The sequence below is a fragment of the Pelodiscus sinensis genome, chromosome 24 (genome assembly GCF_052426305.1).
Source record: "Pelodiscus sinensis isolate ZL-2025 chromosome 24, ASM5242630v1, whole genome shotgun sequence".
Lineage (NCBI taxonomy): Eukaryota > Metazoa > Chordata > Testudines > Trionychidae > Pelodiscus > Pelodiscus sinensis.
The window spans coordinates 15897951-15918805 of NC_143075.1; the positions used below are offsets into that span (position 1 = coordinate 15897951).

Sequence of the window (20855 nt, forward strand, 5' to 3'; positions counted from 1 at the left end):
GTTTTGCGCAAAAAAGCCCCAATAGCAAAAATGGCGATCGGGGCTTTCTTGCGCAAAACCGCATCTAGACTGGCACGGACGCTTTTCCGCAAAAAGTGCTTTTGCGTAAAAGCATCCATGCCAATCTAGATGCTCTTTTCCGCAAATGCTTTTAATGGAAAAACTTTTCCGTTAAAAGCATTTGCGGAAAATCATGCCAGTCTAGACGTAGCCTAGCTGTTTCTGCCATCCCATTATCTAAAGTCTTTTATCAGGACTAGCAGAGACACTTAAGAGACCAGTACACTTTTCAAAATACAGTAATCATTACTATGCAGTAATCAGAAACCGAAGTCTTTTGATGGCTGACAGTTACATGGGACCATGTTAGTTGAAGAGACAATGCCACCTTGAATTTCTTCTTGAACCTTTTTTCCCCCCCACCCGATCCCCTATTTATTTTAGAACTGGACTTTTAATAACTCCATTCATCTGATGAAAGCTCATAATACCATCTACATGTTTTGTTAGTTGTTAAGGTGCTGCTAGACTATTCCTTGAACTCCAGTCAGTTCAAAAAGCGTGTTAGAATATTTTTAGTTATTACTCCTGCCCCCCCATGTTGTTCTTTTTTATCCATATTTTCCTATTATAAATAAAAAACCCTTCTCTCCTAGTTTCAGAATGTGATCCTATGGCTAAGCGCACAATGGTAGCAGTGAAACTGACTACAGAAAAGCTGCCATACACATTAAACAAAATGAAAGAATAAAAAAAATTAATAATCTATTACCATTATCTTGAACACTACTTGCAACAGCAAGCAAAACCATTTACAGCTGTGGTGAGATTGTTAAACTAACAGCGTACATAAGTTTATTCACAGATGTTATTTATAACACATTACGAACAGGGGAAAGATTTTTTTAAATCCAGCTTTTCACTGTTTATGCTTTTTGCTTATAGGCTGCATAGTTCACATCTTGAGCAATGACGGTAAGTACAGTCCATTTTACCAACAGGTTCTCAGAGCTACCATCACTGGTCTAGCGGGGGGGGGGGGTTGTTTAAAGAGACACACGAGCACGGAACACTGAAAAAAAAATCCTCTCACCCCCCCCCCCCAGTATTTCCCAGCTCTTATAGACTCTCATGGGTGTGAAATGTACATTTGGGGGCACGTGTCATGTGACACCCCCCAGCGCTTGACATCCCAGCCTGACAACGCGGGGTACCCCAGGCCGGGGGTTGCGGTGGGAGGAAGAGCCGGGAACCCCGCTCGTTTCTGCGCCCCGTGCTTCCCGGCGCTGCTTCCCAGCAGGACCCCCAGCCCCCCACAGCTGCCCCCCCCCGTCACCGCCCATCGGGCAGCCCTGGCCACACCCCAATGCCGCCCCCCAGCAGGGCGCCCCGACCATGCCAGGCCCCAGGCGCCGCTCGGAGCCCGGGGCGGGCGGGCGAGATGGCCCGCGGGGAGGGTCCGCCCTAGATCACATGTCGAAGCCCCTTAAAGGGGCAACGCTCACCCCAGGCTGGGACCCCAATGAGATGGGGGGGCGATACCCACCCTGTGCTCCGGGCGCCCGGTCCCCGCTTCCGGCTTCGCCGCCCCGCCTCTCAGCCGTCACCATAGAGACGCCGCTCGGCTCACTTCCGCTCTCCGCTCCGCCCGGTCATAGAGACGCGATACGGGCTATAGAGAAGCGCGGCCCTCCAAGAGCTAGCGAGTCCCATCGCGCGGAGCATGGCGGGATACAAGCGGAGATGCAGGTGGGAGGGGCACGGCCTGGCGTGGGGAGGCATTGGCATCCCACCACTCAGGCCTGGGGTGTGTCGTGGTGTCAGATTGTCACTGTGGCGCTGTGTCATGCTGTGATGTCATGTCATAGCAGGGGCGCTGGAACAATTGTGTGTGAGGAGGGTGTGCGTGTGCCTGTGCCTATGCAGACAGCTGCTGAACCCAAACTGCATAATGGAAGCCAAGGGTGTGGGAGCACCCCTCGCTGCTGCACTTGTGTCATGGTGTCAGCCCATGTCAGTGGTGCTGGGTCACCATGGGATGTCACCTCATGGTATCAGCCCATGTCCCCATGATGCCACATCACCATGTGACCGTGTTGTGTCAACCCATGTCACCATAGTCACAATGCGATGTGTCCTGGTATTAGCTCAGGTCAATGTAGTGCTGCATCACAATGTGATGTTGTGTCATCATGGTGTCAGCCTGCATCTCCATGGTGTGGTATCACCCTGTGGCTTCTTGACCTCACCATATTGTTTCTTATCTAGCCCTACTTTCTCCCCCCACTTTTTTCTTGGAGTGGTAACTGAATTAAAGGGCTTGACCAGCTAGATGTAGGTGCCAGTCCTCTCCTATCCTCATTAATTATTCTGAATAGCCTGAATATATTAGCTTACACACACATGTATGGGTCAATTAGTGCAATGGCAAGAAAGAACACACACTAGGGTCCCGCTGTGCCAGTGGAAAGCCAGTAGAACCAACAGGCTTCAGCACAGTTACTTAAAATCCACACCAATGCGAGAGTCCGTGCATGGAGGGGAACAAAGTAATGGTCCCTCTAGGCCGGTATGGATCCATGCCAGCTAGTCAAACAGAGGATAGTGACACACAGAACTGCTGTTAGCTGTGCAACGCTCCCTCATGGGGAAGAACTGTCTATTAAAGGGGGGGGGTAAATAAAACTGAAATCCATCTAGCGGAAGGGCAATAGGGGCTCTACAGCCCGACAGAGCCGGTAGATTCTTTTCGGCCCCTATGGACAGTAGGGTGTTGTGAGGGGAGCTGCTGTAAAAAGGGAAGGACAGGCACAGACTGTAGCACAGCCCCCTACACGCGGTAGGGCTCAGGGGCGGTCCCTATGGGCTAAGGAACCAAACGGGAGGCTCCTATAGGAGGAGAGGCCTAGGGGAAAGGCGGATCCTATAGACCGCTCCGAAGGGGGCCGGGCTGAGGACGGTTCCCGGAAACAGGCGGAGCATCTCGGCCGTCTCCAGTTTCCCCTCCCGCGGGACCCACCGGAGGGGGTCCCCGGGGCGGCGGGGATGGAGGAGGCTCAGCGGCTGCTGCTGCAGAGGAGCCGCCTGCGCCTGGTGCAAGAGCTGCAGGTGGCTCCGCTCTGGGACCTGCTGCTGCACAAAGGAGTCTTCACCCAGGACATGATCGAGGAGATCCAGGTGGCCTCCCCTACCCTGGGTCCGCTGCTTCCTCCGCACCCGGGGCTGCATCTGGGGAGCTTCTGTCCTGCCCCGCTCCATCCTCCCACCCCCGCCGTTCTGCCCTGGCTGTCGCCACCCCCACCCTGCTCCTGACTTCCTCCTATCCCTGCTCAGCCCCCTCCCCCTTGCTCTGCTCTAGGGTAATTCATATTTCCCCCCCCCCCCCAATAACTAGAGACTGCAGTGTAGAAAAGAGGGCGGTGTCTCTTCTCCCTCCCTTCACATCAACACCCATCCAGCCCCCACTATCGCTGGTGGGGTTGGCACTACCCCCTTCGGCTTCCTGGTGAACTCTCCTGAAATTAACCAAGCAGCCACTAGATGCCATTGTCGGGCTGCGAGCTGCTGGGCCTGTAAACATCTGAACTTTCACAGCCACTGGAAAATCAAAATTTCTGGGTAGCTCCCTGGATTTCTAATATCTCTGCTCTGGGTTATTGCTGGAGCCAAGTTGCAGAGCTGCTGTGAATTTGAGCTTTATGACTTTTGCTGGAAGAGCAACTGTTGGAATGAAAGTGGCATAATTCCCTCCTCCCCACCCCAATCATGGATGAAAACAAGCCAAGAGAAGCTCTTTAAGGCTGGGGTTAGTTTGTATGATACAAAATCAAGCAACTAAAAAGTTATGTATGATACAGTAGAACTTGTCCCATCTTGTGGGAGCCAGTGATGTCTAGTGGTTGGAGTGGAGAATGGATCAGATGCCCTGGGTTTTATACCCTCACTCTACCACTAACTTTCTGTCTGACATAGGGAAATGTCTCTGTGCCTCAGTTTCCCCACCTATCTCAGATGATAGTACGTGGGTGTCTAATAGGCAGAGTCTTGAGTTTCTCACCAGAGGCTGATGTGGAAGATGGAAGGGCCATCAATGAGTTATGGGGCTTGATGGGGCACGAGAGTTTCAACCACATCTGTGTATAGGTTTTTCCAACAGCAGTTGAATAGAAGTGATATAATTTTTAATACTGTCACTGCCACCTAGAGTTTCTGAAAAACAGCAGTGAAATGGCAGAATCTTCTTCACTCTGCTGACATTTGGACATCAGTAGGCTCTGGAGTTGCCTGGGTACAGACTAAAAAAGCTATACTTGATTAGTTTATGTTCTGTTCTTTTCCTTGCCCTCTCATATTCATCACTGTGCTATTTAGAAATGCTGGACCATTGGCATGACTTGTGCACTGGATGCTAATGCTTTCTGTCTTGGTTTTGCTCCCTTATAGAGAGCAGGCACTCGAAGAGACCAAGCGAGGCAGTTGGTTACAGACCTTCAGACGCGAGGGAGACAAGCTTTTCCTGCATTTGTCTCAAGCCTGCAAGAAACTGGACAGGATGACCTTGCTGCTTTGCTGAGTGAAGGATACAAATTCCCACAGTTGTGTCCAGTTGATATAAAACCAATTAAAATGGGCTTATGTGGTGGAAAGGGTGATACATGTGAGTAGTGGTGTTATTTTCAGAATAAACAAGCAAAATTGGATTCTGCAGTTGTAAGCTCTGTTGCCAGGCAGGTACAGACAGGAGGCTGCCTAACAGCTTGTAAAATCTGATCGTCCACATGTCTTCCAGAATCACTGATTGTATAATCTCAGAGGGGTAGCTGTGTTAGTCTGTATCTTTAAAGATAATGAGTACAGACAGTCCCCGGGTTACGTACAAGATAGGGACTGTAGGTTTGTTCTTAAGTTGAATTTGTATGTAAGTCGGAACTGGTACATATTGTAGGAGAAACTCTAGCCAAACATTTCTCCAGAGCTCAGTTTTATTCTCCCACACCTCACTTCCCTCAGTCCTTTATTCTCAAGCTGAGGTGTCTGCTGAGAAAAGCCGCTCCGCGTCTCCCTGGTCTGCTGGGGAGGGAGCGCTAGCTTCGCATCTCCCTGGTCTGCTGGGGGGAAGCAGCTAGTGCGGGGTTGCCTCACCCCGTTTGTAAGTAGGGATCCGATGTAAGTCGGATCCATGTAACCCGGGGACTGCCTGTAGTCCTGGCACACCTTAGAGACTAACACATCATATATTAGTTCATGAGCTTTCCTGGGTAAAACCCACTTAATCAGATAAGTTGAAGTGGAAAATACAGAATCCAAGGTATGTATAACAACAAAAGCAGTTTCCAGTCAATTGTAGGACTTGTGATAATGAAGCTAAGGCTATGTCTACACTGGGAAATTATTTCAAAATAACTTATTTTGAAATAGTTATTTTGGGAGTTATTATTTCAAGTCTATAGGAAGAATGGTCACTCAAGGCCCAGATGCCTTCTACCTTTACAGATGTGAAGGATCCTGAATATTTGCCTGCCCCAGTCCGAACTGTGACTGAAAGATGCCAAGAGCCGGGGCGTCCCAGTGTAGCGTCTCAAGGTAAGCTGTCTCTGCTAGTCAGTTATTGACTTACACCCTGTCTGTCCTTCATTCCTTCTCCTCTCTCCCCAGACTTCATGAAGGTCCCTTCAGCCCATCTTCTTCAGGGATGCTCAGGGTGGCCAGCATACTGTGCCAATCCTCCTCCTGGTTGTAGTACCCTCCGGAGCAGTGGTGGGTTGGAGTGCCACCTGTAGCCCATTGGGGTTCCACCTGTGGCCTGTGCACCCCCTCTCTGTCCCCTTCCCCCATGTGCCTCTTGTGCACTGGGGCAGTGGAGCCCTGCACTTACCTACTGCTCCCCCTCCCTCCCAACACTTTTGCAGTGCTGTGAATCAGCTGATTCGTGGGGGTTCAAGCTCTGGGAGGGAAGGGCAGGAGCAGGGACGGAGCACAACTCAGCAGATTCATGATGCCCCAGAAGTGCTGGGAGGGAGAGGAAGGAGTAGGAAGTGAAGAGCTCCATGCGTGAGAGGCATGGGGGAAGGGTCAGAGAGCAGATGCTGCAGGTGAACCCCAATGGGCTACAGGCTGCCCATCACTGGATTTCAATCTTGCGATCCACTGAGTCGAAGGAGAGCCACTCATGCGACCCACTCACTGCCTTGGTTGTCAGTCACTGCTCTGGAGTGTATCTGTGCTGCTCCATAATTCCTCTGGAGGCACTTTCTCTGCCCTGCACCTTCCTCTGCCCTGCACCTTCCTCTGTCTGCAGCCTTTTGCCAGAGGCTGGGCTGATCTCACTGCCTACACATTGTTCCCATTCCCTGCCCATCTAGGTGTCGCTTCTGAGCCATTCTGATTTTCTCCTTGTGTGCAGGGACTAGCAGCCACCTGCAGCTGTTTCCTTCTGTTGAACGGGTATCTCCATGTATTCTTACTTCAATCACAGCCATAGTGTTGGTCCATGTTTCTGGCTAGTGGCTAGGAGCCTCTGAGCCATTAACTGAACTCAGAAAATACCAAGATTAAAACCAGATTAAAAACAAGACTCTGTCGTGACTGATCCATCCACCAAAGTTCTGAATAATGGGAGAGGTGCAGCCATAAGGGATATAGTACGATGTACAGTATTTGTTAATTTGAGATCTAATTTAATCAATCTGAACAACCAGATGCCACCAGAACAAGTTGGAGTTGTACCATGGATTGTTACAGAGACTTTTCTAGGCCAGGCTAGTTTGCCTGTGTGTGAGGTGGTAAGGCTCTTGATGATTTCCCATCCAATTCTCTTCTGACAAGCAGAGCTCAAATTTATGACTCTGTGGGCAATACTCTTTGAGTATGTCTACACTACAGTGTTATTTCGAAATATCTAATTTCAAAATAGTTATTTTGAAATATCTTATTTCGAAATAACGCGTCTACACACAAAATGCATTTCGAAATACCTTTTTGGTATTTCGAAATAGCGCATCCACACTGATTGGACGCTGAATCGCATTTAAGGCCAGCCGGAATTGGTTCCAGTGGGGCATCAGGTCAGAAGTTACCTTGTGGCCAGGACAGTCAGCAGGGCACCCTGGGAAGGGCTGGAGGCCCCCTATTTCGAAATAAGTGTCTACACAGCGCTTGTTTTGAAATAGCAATTTCGAAATTGGTGCAATTCCTCGTGGAATGAGGATTACTAATTTTGAAATAAGCCCTCCTCTATTTCGAATTAATTTCAAAATAGCAGTTGGCTTGTGTAGGCGCTAGGAAAGTGATTTTGAAATAAGGATTGTTATTTCGAAATAACTTTGCTGCATAGACATACTCTTTGACTGGCAGTATCCAAAGCCATGATAAATGAACCTCCAGAACGTCTCTCTCAATGTCTCCAGTAAATGAACAATCAGATAATGAAATATTACTTTCCTGTGTGTGGCTAGGAATAAGGAGGCATTCAGGTGTGACTGAATGTATCCAGAAATAAAGTGCATTAATATTAATCCTTTTAAGCAGGGACCTAACCCTCTAATGAATGTGCGGTAGATAGTGGAGCTGTATGTCATTTCTCTCTTATCATGTTATAGGTTGTGCTGAAGACAGATCCAGGAAGAACTCAGATATGGTTAGTATCTTGTTTTTCTATACAGTATTTTTACTTATTTCTTACCTGAACCACCTCCTTTTTCTCCCCCACCATCACCCACTTTGAATCCCATTTTTAAAAGGACTTAGGCTCTTAAGACTCTGATCTACAAAGGTATTTAGGAGTCTAAAGGGAAGACAGGTGCCTAGTGTAATTTTCAAAAGTATCTATGCAGATGAGTTGCCTACGTTCCATTGAAAGTCTATGGGAGTTAGATACCTTTCTCACTAAGGTACTGTTATAAATCTTGCTAGGCACTTGACATCATTTCAGGTGCCTAAATACCTTTGTAAGATTCTGTCTATACTAAAAAGGATATGTCAGTGTAATGGGCTAAAAGACTTTTCATCTGGTACAGCTTATATCTGTTTCCCCAATTAAATAAGCTATAACAGCAAAAGGCCTTTTTCATGGGTATAACTGCATCTGCTCTAGGGACTTTGCTAGCCCTAGAACATTCAATTATGGGTGTGATTGTCCTTCCTCTCCCTAACCCAGGGATGGACAATCATTTTTACTGGGGTGACCACACCAAAATGTTGGTAAGTGGTCAGGGGCCACACTTTTCTATGGAGGAGGTGCAGGGTCTGGGACGGAGGCAGGGTGCAGAAGGGAGCTATTGGGGTGAAGGAGAGAGTGTAGGGTCTGAGAGGGAGTTTGGGTGAAGGAGGGGGTTGTGACCTGGGGCAAGGGATTAGGGTGCAGGAGAAGATTCTGACCTGGGGGAGGAATTCAGAGGGTTTAGGTTATGGCCAGGGCATTGGGGTGCAGCAGGGGGTACAATGTTGGAGAGGGGGTATGGATGCAAGTGAGGACTCTGGTCCTAGGGTGGGATATTGGAGGGGGTGCAGGGTCTGGGAGGGAGTTGTGACCTGGAACAGGGGGGAGCAGAATGCAGAGGGTTTGGGTGGCAACCTGAGGCAGGGAGTTGGGCTGTGGGAGGGAGTGAGGTGCCAGATGCTGGTTCTGGCCAGGAGGCGCTTACCTAGGTGGCTCCCTTCCAGCAGCCCAGCGGGACCTGCAGGGACCACACCTGAGGATTCCAATGGGTCCCATGGGAGCCAAAGGATTGGTGGGCCGGATCCAGTCTGCAGGCTGTATTTTGCTCGCCTCTGCCCTAACCAACAGTGCTATGCTGACACAACTTTTGAGTGTCAAGTAGGCCTAAATCTGTTCCTCAGTGCCAAAGTTAAAGGGATTTAGGTGCTTTTGAAATTTTTTGTCTGCAGTCTGGTAACTTATATTGTGCGTATTTACAGTTTATTTGACTCAAACAGTATTGTGTTGTTTAAAAGATAAATAATTACTAGCAAATGTGACTTTGATGTCCAGGTGTCAGATCTAGCATCTGAATGAGTCCTGCTGCTTTGACGGGGCTAGCTCAGTTCAGATTAGATCAATTGTCACACCACCCTTACTCCTCTAATGGCAACATAAATATGACCAGCCACATAGCCAAATATTTTTCCCTTAGCAATTACTATCAAGACAACTAATAATTAACTCGTGCAACACTTAGAGTGTGCTGTATTTGTAGAGTGGGTATTTTAGGTTTGTAATTATAGTGTGAAATATACTAAGATAAACCCCTCACTAATGGAAATGTACTGCGCACACGAATGCAGCATGATTGTTACAACTGAATATAGTACCATGAATGCAGACCTATGTGTTTAGTAAAGTGGAGGCCAAGTTCATCCTTGTTGTAAGTCAATGGAAGTTAATTTGGCCCTGTATCCATTTCAATGAAGCCCTGATTTTGCTGATCCCATTGATTTCAATTGGACTGCATGAATAAAGTAAAGCTAGATGTGCTACATTATCCCAGTAGTTTGTATTCACTCCTTAGTGGTGTGTGGATCCCATTCTCCACCCCTCATCCTGGGCAAATAATACATTGAATTCACCGAAGCAATCCAATGAGCTTCATGAAAAGTCGCATTTTTGGTTCAGAGTTGCATCCTGCTGGATTAGCCAGTGGGCACTGAATAAACGTAGGTTTAGTTCAGTCTGTCTGCTGACTGCTCCCCTGTGGCGACATGTGCCAGGTTTATGTTCTGAAAGCTGACCCGTGTGGCTACTGCCTCATCATCAACAACGTCAATTTCATTGAAACGTCTGACCTGTCTTCTCGAGAGGGCTCCAACGTAGACTGTGAGAAACTGGAGAAGCGCTTCAAGTCACTGCACTTTGATGTCCTCATCCGACAAGATCTCAAAGCTCAGGTAAGGGTGGAAGCATCTGCCGAGAGGCGATGGCCTAAGAGCTTTTGCTGCAAGCGGAGGTGTGGCTGTAGCACAGACAGAGCATACCCATGCTAGCTGTAATCTCACTAGTTCAGATAACAGTCATACGGACATGGCAGCATAGGCTGACTGCCTGTGTACATGTCCTCCAGCAAGTCTGGGACATTCTTGGGTGGCTTCAAATCCATAACACCACATTGACACTGCTCCCATTATCCATGCTAGCTAGATCAAAGCTGACATTGTTGTACCTACCTCTGGTACAATCCCATGTTCATTTGCAGTGTAGACATACCCTAACGGTGTTGCTATAGGGTGACAATATGTGCTCTGATGTTAAAGCCACATTTCCCCCCCACCCCAAACTTCAGTGTTCGAAGAAACAATCATCTTGTCTTTTACTGCTATAGGAACAGAACAAACAAGAACCCTCATGATTTGGTCTCTCGGGGCAGAGTTTTTATTCCTGAAGATGATTTATAACTAATTGTCTAAGGATGTATCTCTTTGATACCTCTGACTTAGCTTCTCTCATATTGGGGTACCCAGGAGCTCAATTTTCTGTTTGTCTTGTCTTATAGAATGGTTGATCTTAAGTAGGACATTCAATCTCTTGGAGCGCCCATTTCTACCCAAACAAATGTGTTGGATTATTTATCAATCTGAGGCAGTGCATTGGTTGGCCTGGATGCACTGCCTTCCAGTTGTGATGCATTCGGATCAAACACAGAAGTGAGCGTGTCCTTTACAACAGCAACATGCAGAAGAAATCTCTTTGGTTCAACAGCAAATGTGAAGTAGCAGGAGGTTGCAGTGACTCTCTGAACGTGTTCCATATAACAGTGGCTCATTGTCCCACGTGCAGAAAAGAGGGTGGGACTCTGTGTCAGCGTTACAGAACCGTCATCTTGCTTGGCACTGATTTTAGCAGCCTTCTTGGCAAAAGGGAGGGGAAGGAGTGGGCTCTGGAGTGAGGCATGGGTCTGCTCTCCTCCACCAAGCCGAATCTCCAAATCAGCATGGAGCAGTGTGTGCTTGTGTGTGCTCTTGTGTGGGTCAGACTTTGGGGGAATCAGTCCAACCTTTCAGCAGTGTGACATTGACGTGAGATTGACAAGGGGTAGAACTGGTGATAACCCTTGCTAAATTGGCGACTCAGAATGGCAGTGTTGAAGTCTAACCATTGCAAATGTGTGTAGGAAATTGCCTCGGAGTTGCAGCGCCTGGCTAGGCAGGACCACAGCGCTCTGGACTGCTGCCTGGTGGTGATCCTTTCCCATGGGTGTCAGGTAGGAGGATCGGCATTCTCGTTCACATCTCTCCGGGCTTGGGGGAGAAGCCTGCTCCTGAAAAGCCTGTTGTGTTGGTTGCCAACATTCCCTGGGTATCAGAGAGGGGACTGGTTTCTTCTCCCTCCTGTCCTGATCTCATCCCATGGGCGTAAACCAGTGGGACCTCTCCCTTCCCTACTGTGTATTGCCAAGCTCTAACTGCGTCCTGAGCCAAGTGTTCAGCATGGTGGCGATTGCCTGATCACCATGTATGATGGAGGCCTCACTTGATGGCAGGCATGGAGGTTGCTTTATAACTGTGAAATGTTTCGATGAGGGGCAACTTTCTGGGACATGGGGACTACGTCTAGACTGGCATGATTTTCCGGAAATGCTTTTAACGTAAAAGTTTTCCGTTAAAAGCATTTTCGGAACAGAGCGTCTAGACTGGCAGGACGCTTTTCTGCAAAAGCACTTTTTGCGGAAAAGCATCCGTGCCAATCTAGACACGCTTTTCCGCAAAAAAGCCCTGATCTCCATTTTCGCGATCGGGGCTTTTTTGCGGAAAACAAATCTGGGCTGTCTACACTGGCCCTTTTGCGCAAAAGTTTTGCACAAAAATACTTTTGCCCGAACGGGAGCAGCATAGTATTTCCGCAAGAACACTGACAATCTTACATGAGATCGTCAGTGCTTTTGCGGAAATTTAAGCGGCCAGTGTAGACAGCTGGCAAGTTTTTCCGGAAAAGTGACTGATTTTTCTGGAAAAACTGGCCAGTCTAGACACAGCTGGGGTGTGTTCAGAGTTTATTGTTGATGTGGGTAGCCCACTGCTCAACAATGTTTTATATGGGGTAATTTGACATCAGCCAGGGGAACTTCCAGGGGTCACTGAGTATGTGTGTCCAATTGCAGGCTGAACCACACTAATCCAGCACTCTCTGGTGCGGCAACATCCATGGTCCGGCATGATTTGAGTTAGCCAGATGTCCACTTGTCCCAGGTGTAGCCAAATTTCCTGACATCCCATAAAGTTTGTTTACAGCCACCCGTCCTGGCTCTCGGTGTTCTGTGCTGTTCTTTAGCTATAATTTACCCGGAACTGCCTTTTAAGACCCCCCACTAAGCAGTGGAAGGGTTGGCAATGCTGCTAGACAAGATTAACCTCCTGTGGCTTAGAAAATTCTCTGGTTCGGCACCGGTCAGGTCCCAAGGGTGCCAGACTAGAGAGAGTCAACCTGTAGCAGTAATAAATACCGGTCGGTATTAGCGCCTAGCTAGAGGAAATGAGGTGAAATTACAGAAATGGCTGTTAGGAAGCTATGGGACAGAGGGTAAATTAGAAGTGAGAAATCCCACTTTGTGGGGGAAAAGAGCTATTGGAAGATCAGGAGCCTGGGTTTCTAGAGTTTGGAGGGTTTAAAATAACACCTGGATTTTCTCTCTCCGTAACTCACATCCCAAATACTAGAGCATCAGACCCTCCTGGCATACAAGGAAAGGCTTCTAAAGTGGAAGTTGTTTATACCAGAGAAAAGGGTGACCAATTGCCTGAGTGTGAACAGCCTGTGGATTTTGCTTTTTCAGACCAGCCACATTCAGTTTCCTGGCGGCATTTACGGCACAGACGGAAAGCGCATTCCAGTTGAAAAGATTGTGAACTACTTCGATGGGTCCCACTGCCCAAGCTTAAGAGGAAAACCCAAACTCTTCTTTATTCAAGCCTGTGGCGGAGGTGAATATTGGCTTTAGCTCCACTAGTGTTTTGCCTTAGGTCAGTAAGGGGTAGCCTATGCTGGTGAGTGGGGCTGCAGAAGTGGCCCTCCTCCAGCTCAGCTGCAAAATTATTGTACCCAACACGGACTCCCAAGTTGGGCTAGTTTTGCTCACTGCGCTTGTCTACCGAGAATTTGGGAGTTGTGCCGATTGAGCCGTAGCAGCGCTTGATTGGATGCAGAGGGGGCGCAGGTCTCTGTCACTCAGTGTAGTGTGCAATCAGCACTCTTCTCACTTCACGTGAGTGTCACTTTAGTAATATCAGTAGCAAAAAATCCCCCAAACCCAATGTGATTGAAAACCAGTGAAATCTGGCAACTGTGTGCATGGGCAACAGTAAACCAGATATCTCATGGGTCACACATAGAACTGCAATGGGCAGTGTGTGGTCCACAGGCTGCCGTTTGCCCCCCTCTGCCTTAGGGGCTCCTTCAGGAGCCTGCTCGCGTGTGCATTGGCACTTGAAGTATAATAATTCTACATCATCTCTTTCCTTTGCTGTTCTTCTTCCCTTTGCTCAGCCTGATTCTCTTGTTCTCTGCCTTGTATTTATATTGCTTGGGCCAGAGGTGGGCAATCATTTTCGCGGGGGTGGAAGGACATAATGAATTTTTCTATGTGGTTACAGACTGTTTCCACCCCCAGAAGGGGCGTGGCCTGGAAACAAAGGGGCCGGGCTGGGGATTAGCCTCCCCCAGAGTTGTCTGGGGCTGGAGGCTTTGAATTAAAAACACAACAAAGGGCTCACGGCTCACGGCCCTGTCACTCCCACATTGCCTGGCAGCCTCCCAGGGTTGCTGTGACTATTTAAAGAGCTTGCAGCTCCAGCCACTGCCAGGGTTGCGCCATGAAGTGCAATGTGAGCCATTTAAATAGGATCCTGCTGCGTGAGCCACCACCTGGAAATTCGGTGGCGTGGGCAGCAGGATATAAATAGAAAGTGGCCGGAGGCAGTCTGCAGGCCAGCTCAAAGTGTTCAGTGGGCCGGACCCAGCCCCCTGAGCCTCGTCTTGTCCAGCCCTGACTTAGGCATCGTGCTGATTGGCCTAGAGAGCGAGGTTTCTAACGACTGAGCCGCTAGAAGCGCTTCAGAGCAGAAGGTGCATTCCACCGCAGTAGAACTGATTGTAAGGAGCTTTGGGGAGAGGGAAGCAACCTGGTGCCACTCCTGCATGTTCTCTGGCACAGCTGATTGGTTCAGTTCTCTGCATTTGGCTCAGAGCATCTGGCTGGCAGGAATGGACTCTGCACTGGGGTGAATTGCAGTGGCTCTGAGTCTGCCACTGTAGCAGAGGCTGAAACAAAAGGCTCCTTTCATTGGAAGACCAGACTTGCTAATGAGTGGGGGGCTTGTCATGTCTCCTTCTCCACTCTGGCATGATAAATGCAGAAGTGGGGGCCAGCAAGTGTACCCCAAAGCCTGATCTACCAGGCTTTGGTATAAAACTTCCCCCAAAATCTTAAAAAACCTAGATCTTGGGAATAAAACTTCCGCTGCCACCTCCCAAATGTTGATAAAGAAATCAGGGGAAAGATCATTTGGGAAATCTCATCCCTAAAATAAAAATCAGCGCACACAAGTAACCAATGCCAGGTTAATAAAAAGAAAAGAAAGAACTTTTATTATTACAACAATATTCTTGTTGCAAGCATAATGACTAGATGGGAAGGTAACAAAATATACTCATGGAGAAACTCCATGGGCCTAGAACTTAGTTACAAAGAAAAGCCAAAACATCTTTTAAGCAGTGCCAGATCTCAGATCCCATACCCAACCCTTAAAACAATAAAGCCTAACGAAACTACCTAAACTTTACCCTACTTACAGAAAACGAAGAATGGTGTCTTGGAGAGAGAGAGACATGCTTGTCCCTCTCTGTAGCTGCAGAGAACTCTCTCAGAGGGACAAAAGGAGAAAGGAAAAAACCCAAATTCCTTTGTCCCAGTTTGAAAGTCCCACCTACATTCCTACTGGTCACTCCACCTGGCTCGGTGTAGTTAACTCCTTAATCCCCAGGCTGCTGGCTAACCCTCATAATCATGACAGGGCTCACGGCTTATTGCTTACGTAAGTAGCAGAGAAGGGTTTTTTGTTTGCTTCTCGCAGAGCAAAAAGACCGAGGATTTGAGGTGGATTCTGATTCACCCGTAAACCAACTTCATGGAGATTCTTTAGCGTTGGATGCACGTCCCTTTCAGATGCAGCCCAGTAACTTGGATGAGCCGGATGCAGTAGCCAGCTTACCCACTCCCAGTGACATCTTGGTATCCTACTCAACTTTTCCAGGTGAGATGGGGTGAGGAAAGCACTGGCCTAGCAAGAAGGCAGCAGATAGAGCATTGTCCGAGGATTCAGCAGGTTTGAGTTCTATTCCTGACTCTGACCTGCCGGCTGACACTTCCCCACCTTCTGCCTCAGTTTCACCAGCTGTAAAATGAGGAGAATGATCCTCATCACCTTTTTAAAACACGTTCAGATCTATGGATGGAAAGTACAATGTAAGAGAGAGGGTGGGCTTCTTATTTTCTCTCTTCGACACCCTTAAAGGACCTCTTCTTTGGTGAATAATAACACTCTGCATTTGCCATCTGAGGATCTCAGTCCTTTGCAAGCATTACATGAGCCCCTCACCTGCACAAAGCAAGCAATTATTACCCCCATTTTAGATGAAGGAAACAGGCACAGAAAGGGTTTTTTTTTACATGCCCCAGCTCATCCAGTGAGTCTGTAGCCACTGGATGAGTCTCTGCTTCACGGAGGCTATAGGTGTTCTAGTGATGGATTTAGAAGAAGTTATCTATAGGGTGGAAATTCTATCCCCAAAGGCAGGGGAGGGGACCTTTTGGTGAGTAGCAGCAGAAAAATCAGTTGGGCTGTGTCCAGACTCAGGGGTTTTTTCGAAAAAACTTCACCTGCGTCTAGACTGCAGCCGCGTTCTTTAGAAATTAAATCGAAAGAACGCGGCTTTTCTTTCGACGGCGGTAAACCTAATTTCACAAGGAAGAACGCCTTTTTTCGAAAGTGCTCTTTCGAAAAAAGGCGTTCTTGAATGCAAACAGGGGTTTTTCGAAAGAGAGCATCCAGACTGCCTGGGTGCTCTCTTTCGAAAAAGCGGCTTGCTTTTTCGAAAGTTCCGCTTGCAGTCTAGACGCTCTTTTTCGAAAGAGGCTTGCAGTCTAGACATAGCCTTGGGGGTGACACACCAGTAAAAATAAAAACCGAAACCACCACACCTCACTCACCTGGCCCCCAGCGAGAAGCCAAAAACAAACAAAGCATCCCAACTCACTCACCTCACTCACACTCCACTTGGGGAGCCAGGGCTCCACTCATGCTCCAGGCCCCCAAGGGGACACCGAAGCTTGGGGCTCCAGCCCCACAGCATGGAGATTTGCTCTGGGCCGGATCAAAGTAAGCCGGGAGCTGGATCAGGCCTGTGGGCCGTAGGATCCTCACCTCTCCTTATGGAGTTAGGAAGAAACCCCAAAGGCCTGTTGTCGACAGTGAGTTCCTTACTTTCTCCGTGTTCTCCTAAGGTTTTGTCTCCTGGCGGGATACGCACAGCGGCTCGTGGTACATCGAAACACTGGACAGCGTCCTTGAGCAATATGCCCATAGTGAAGACCTGCTAAACATGCTACTCAGGGTAAAGGTTCCTCTTTATGACTGTTGTGGGATGTAGGCATGTGTGCTTGCAGTTAGGCGTTAGACCAAGGATGGGCAATCATTTTTTACCAGGGGCCACTTCAGATATTTTTGAAGTGCCCCCGGGCCACACTGGAAGGGGTGGGGCCTCAAGCGGGCAGGGCGGGGTCAGGATACTTCCTTGATTCCCTACCCACAGACCATGATTGGTTTTGGGGTGGGAGAGTGTGTGGAGTCTTTGCCCCCCGCCAGCGGTTCCCCCTAGGCGCCCATGCCCCTGGCGGTGGGAGGAGACTTTGCACACTCCCCCGCCCCCAAACCCTGATTGGCCTGGGGGCAGAAGAGGGAGTGCGCAATCAGGGCTTGGGGGCAGGGGAGCGCGCAAACTCTCCTCCCACCCTGCCAAGAGCACATGGCGCGTCTAAGTACCGCGTGCTCCTTGCAGAGTGGAAGAAGCTTCGTGTGCTTCCCCCAATCCCAGGCCCTAATTGTCCAAGGGGCGGGGGAGCTGCAGGGCCTCCACGGGCCAGATCAACCCACTTGGCAGGCCAGATCCAGCCCACGGATCCTGCCCACCCCTGCGTTAGCCTCTTACATTTTCAGCAGTGGCAAGTGATTTTTTTGAGTGCTTCACTTTTGTGGGACCCAACAAGAAATGCCTCAAAAAAGTCTGAAGATCAGCTCCATTTCAGGTCTCACACCCAAAATCACAAGTCACTCTTGAAAATCTTGGCCTTAACCTTTGCCTAGTGGCCTGCCCTAGCTTGGCCTCAGAGCCAAGAACCATCTGTCTGTCCTGTCACAAAACAACACAACAGAGCAACCAGCAGCAGCACAATATAATCGAAATAATTTCCTACTTGGACATATAATAGCAAACAAGACAGGGCTGTGTTTGTATGTTCTCCATATTTGGCTTAGCTTATTGCTTTTACACTCTCTGCTGCCGTGATGAGTTTTTGATTTGTCTCCTGGATCATCCTACTATTTATATGGATAACCCCACCAGATGCTTGTCTTAATGTTACTTGTTATCTTGGTGTGTGAGCGATGTCACTGCATCTTAATTATGTGCATGGAATGTAAATGTGTGTGTATATGAACCAGTAAGTTTGAGTATATACTAATGAAGGGAAGGCAGAGGTTCTCAGAAATAACTCTCCCATATTGCAAAGGATGGGTCTGGTGTTTTAGAAATAATTCACTGAAAATCCTTACCTCCCAAACGAATGTTTAAGGGCACTTGTCCTGCTACTACAGCCATCACACTGCTGTGAAATAGCCCCAAAAGGTCCATTTTGCTCTCTAGCAAAAACAACACTGTGTTTACTCTGCAGTGCCCAACAATAACCATCATCCTTCACTTACCAGAAATTGTGAATTGTGCATCTACCAACAACCCAGATAGCTGGATGGGAAGTTGTTATTTTGTCAGTCCAGGACTAGGCAAATGAACTTCCAGATTTCCGAATTTTGTCTGTCTTTTGAGTAACCCATATGTAAAGAAGCATCCTAAACTGTCTTCAAAGCAGGAAAGAAAAATTGTTCTCTCAGTCTCCTGGACCTAATTCTGCTCCAGTTGAAGTCAGTGGCACAACTCCCATTGATTGCAATGAACTCAGGATCAGGCCCTCTACTTCCAAGTTGGTCAAACTGCTTTCAGTCTGGCACGTGGATGCTTAGAAATCATTCAGTCCCAGTGCAGAATTCTTGGGGAGGCGATGGGGACTCTTAGCAAATGCAAGAGGGAAGAGAGATTATACCATCGGTTTCTGCCTGAACTAGGGCACTCTCTCCCTACCCTCAGCATAACAGACTTTTCTGTTTTGAAAAAAACTCCCGGAAAGTGTTGACACACAAGAAATGATTAATTTCTTCTGAGCAAAGGAAAGGTTGTTTCTGATTCATACCAAGACCTGCCTGTGTGGGCAGGTGTTGGTGATACAGGCATGATTGCTCACAGGCAGCCCTCGGATGCTAGCATCTGATGAGAATGGGCTCTGAAGCATTTTAGAGGCAAAAACCTATTCACAGGGGCTGTGTCTAGACTGGCCAGTTTTTCCGGAAAATCAGCCGCTTTTCCGGAAAAACTTGCCAGCTGTCTACACTGGCTGCTTGAATTTCCGCAAAAGCACTGACTTCCTACTGTAAGAAATCAGTGCTTTTTGCGGAAATATTATGCTGCTCCCGTTTGGGCAAAAGTCCCTTGTGCGCAAAACTTTTGCGCAAAAGGGCCAGTGTAGACAGCTGAGATTTGTTTTGCGCAAAAAAGCCCCAATCGCGAAAATGGCGATCGGGGCTTTTTTGCACAAAAGTGCGTCTAGATTGGCCACAGACGCTTTTCCACAAAAAGTGCTTTTGCGGAAAAGCATCCATGCCAATCTAGACGCTCTTTTCCAAAAATGCTTTTAACGGAAAACTTTTCCGTTAAAAGCATTTCCGGAAAATCATGCCAGTCTAGACGTAGCCAGGGTCTTTATGAAGCCAGTGCGAAGATATCACACAAGAGCTGCTCTGGGATGCTGCCCTGCACTTCTCCAGAGTTGTCTTAATTCTGCCAGCAAAAAAACACCGTCACCGTACAAATGTTAAACCTATCCACTGCCTCTCCTCCCCCTTCCCTAACATAGGCAGCCCTCCTGACTACATGGATTGTTAACTGTGCTGGGAAAAGCTGTTTCCCCACACTCAGCCAGCAACCAGCCCGCTCCTTGGCTTTTCTCTTTCCCAGGTGGCTCGTGATGTGTCTGCTAAAGGACGGTACAAGCAGATGCCGGGCTGCTTTAACTTCCTCCGTAAACAATTCTTCTTCATGACCGAATGAAGTTGTGGCTGGGAGGTCTCTGCCTACACCCAGAGAGTCACCAAGAAGCCTGCAGAGATTCTGCACCTGGCCATGATTGCTCTGAACCGATGCTTCTGTTTGCGTGGATTCGTTTCTCCTGGGAAGCTTAATGTGATTCCACTCTCATTACGGTGAAATCAACGTCTCAGCTGCTGCCCGATCAGGCCAAGACTGGTCGTGTCCTCATTTCAGACAGGTGACAGGACTGCAGGGAAAAGTCCTGCCCTCCACTAGTCCGGAGGGCCATTCCAGTAGCCATTTATGGCCCCACTCTAGCTACGATTACAGGAGGCGAGGGCAAAGTGTCGGCAGTTTGTAATTGTGCTTGTGTTTATTCTCTTTCAATCAAAAGTGCACCTGAATTGAAAGCCAGTATTAGGGGGGATAGTTTTGCAGCATCTGTTGCCCTTTTGTATTAAAGACCCCGCTCTTTATATATAGTTTGTCTTGCTCTGTTATTCAGAGAGTAGTTATTGATGGTTCACAATCCTGCTGGAAAGGTATAACAAGTGCGGTTCTGCAGGGGTCTGTTTTGGGACCGGCTCTCTTCAATATCTTCATCAGCGATTTAGATATTGGCATAGAAAGTACGCTTATTAAGTTTGCAGATGATACCAAGCTGGGATGGGTTGCAACTGCTCTGGAGGATAGGGTTATAATTCAAAATGATCTGGACAAATTGGAGAAATGGTCTGAGGTAAACAGGATGAGGTTTAATAAAGAGAAATGCAAAGTGCTCCACTTAGGAAGGAACAATCAGTTTCACACATACAGAATGGGAAGCGACTGTCTAGGAAGGAGTATGGCAGAAAGGGATCTAGGGGTTATAGTGGACCACAAGCTGAATATGAGTCAGCAGTGTGATGCTGTTGCAAAAAAAGCAAACATGATTCTGGGATGCATTAACAGGCGTGTGTGTTGTGAGCAAGACACGAGAAGTCATTCTTCCGCTCTACTCTGCACTGGGTAGGCCTCAGTTGGAGTATTGTGTCCAGTTCTGGGCACTGCATTTCAAGAAAGATGTGGAGAAATTGGAGAGGGTCCAGAGAAGAGCAACAAGAATGATTAAAGATCTAGAGAACATGACCTATGAAGGAAGGCTGAAAGAATTGGGTTTGTTTAGTTTAGAAAAGAGAAGACCGAGGGGGGGACATGGTAGCCGTTTTCAGGTCTCTAAAAGGGTGTCATAAGGAGGAGGGAGAAAACTTGTTCATCTTGGCCTCTGAGGATAGAACAAGAAGCAATGGGCTTAAACTGCAGCAAGGGAGGTTTAGGTTGGACATTAGGAAGAAGTTCCTAATTGTCAGGGTAGTTAAACACTGAAATAAATTGCCCAGGGAGGTTGTGGAATCCCCATCTCTGGAGATATTTAAGAGTAGGTTAGATAAATGTCTATCAGGGATGGCCTAGACAG

The 20855-nt window shown here is 48.1% G+C and overlaps 2 protein-coding genes across 3 annotated transcripts in view; one reads left to right on the forward strand and one right to left on the reverse strand.

The window, feature by feature from the left end:
* Nucleotides 1-1685, reverse strand: part of DNAJC16 (DnaJ heat shock protein family (Hsp40) member C16) — a 22198-nt gene extending 20513 nt beyond the window's left edge. Inside the window, exon 1 of the mRNA XM_014578377.4 lies at nucleotides 1547-1685. The gene's annotated coding sequence lies outside the window, so the exon portion shown is untranslated. The remainder of the gene's footprint in view (nucleotides 1-1546) is intronic.
* CASP9 (caspase 9) lies at nucleotides 1657-19881 on the forward strand. 2 transcript variants are annotated; one of them, XM_089773165.1, is made up of 10 exons: nucleotides 1657-1749; nucleotides 4444-4657; nucleotides 5494-5583; nucleotides 7599-7636; nucleotides 9706-9882; nucleotides 11103-11192; nucleotides 12762-12909; nucleotides 15058-15237; nucleotides 16488-16597; nucleotides 19328-19881. In XM_089773165.1, the coding sequence occupies exons 1-10, from the start codon at nucleotides 1744-1746 to the stop codon at nucleotides 19418-19420; spliced, it is 1146 nt and encodes a 381-aa protein (XP_089629291.1). In that variant the 5' UTR covers nucleotides 1657-1743; the 3' UTR covers nucleotides 19421-19881. The 2 variants fall into 2 exon arrangements, with proteins under 2 accessions (XP_089629291.1, XP_006132789.3); XM_006132727.5 differs by lacking the exon at nucleotides 1657-1749 and adding an exon at nucleotides 2926-3177.
* Nucleotides 19882-20855: the final 974 nt, after the last annotated feature.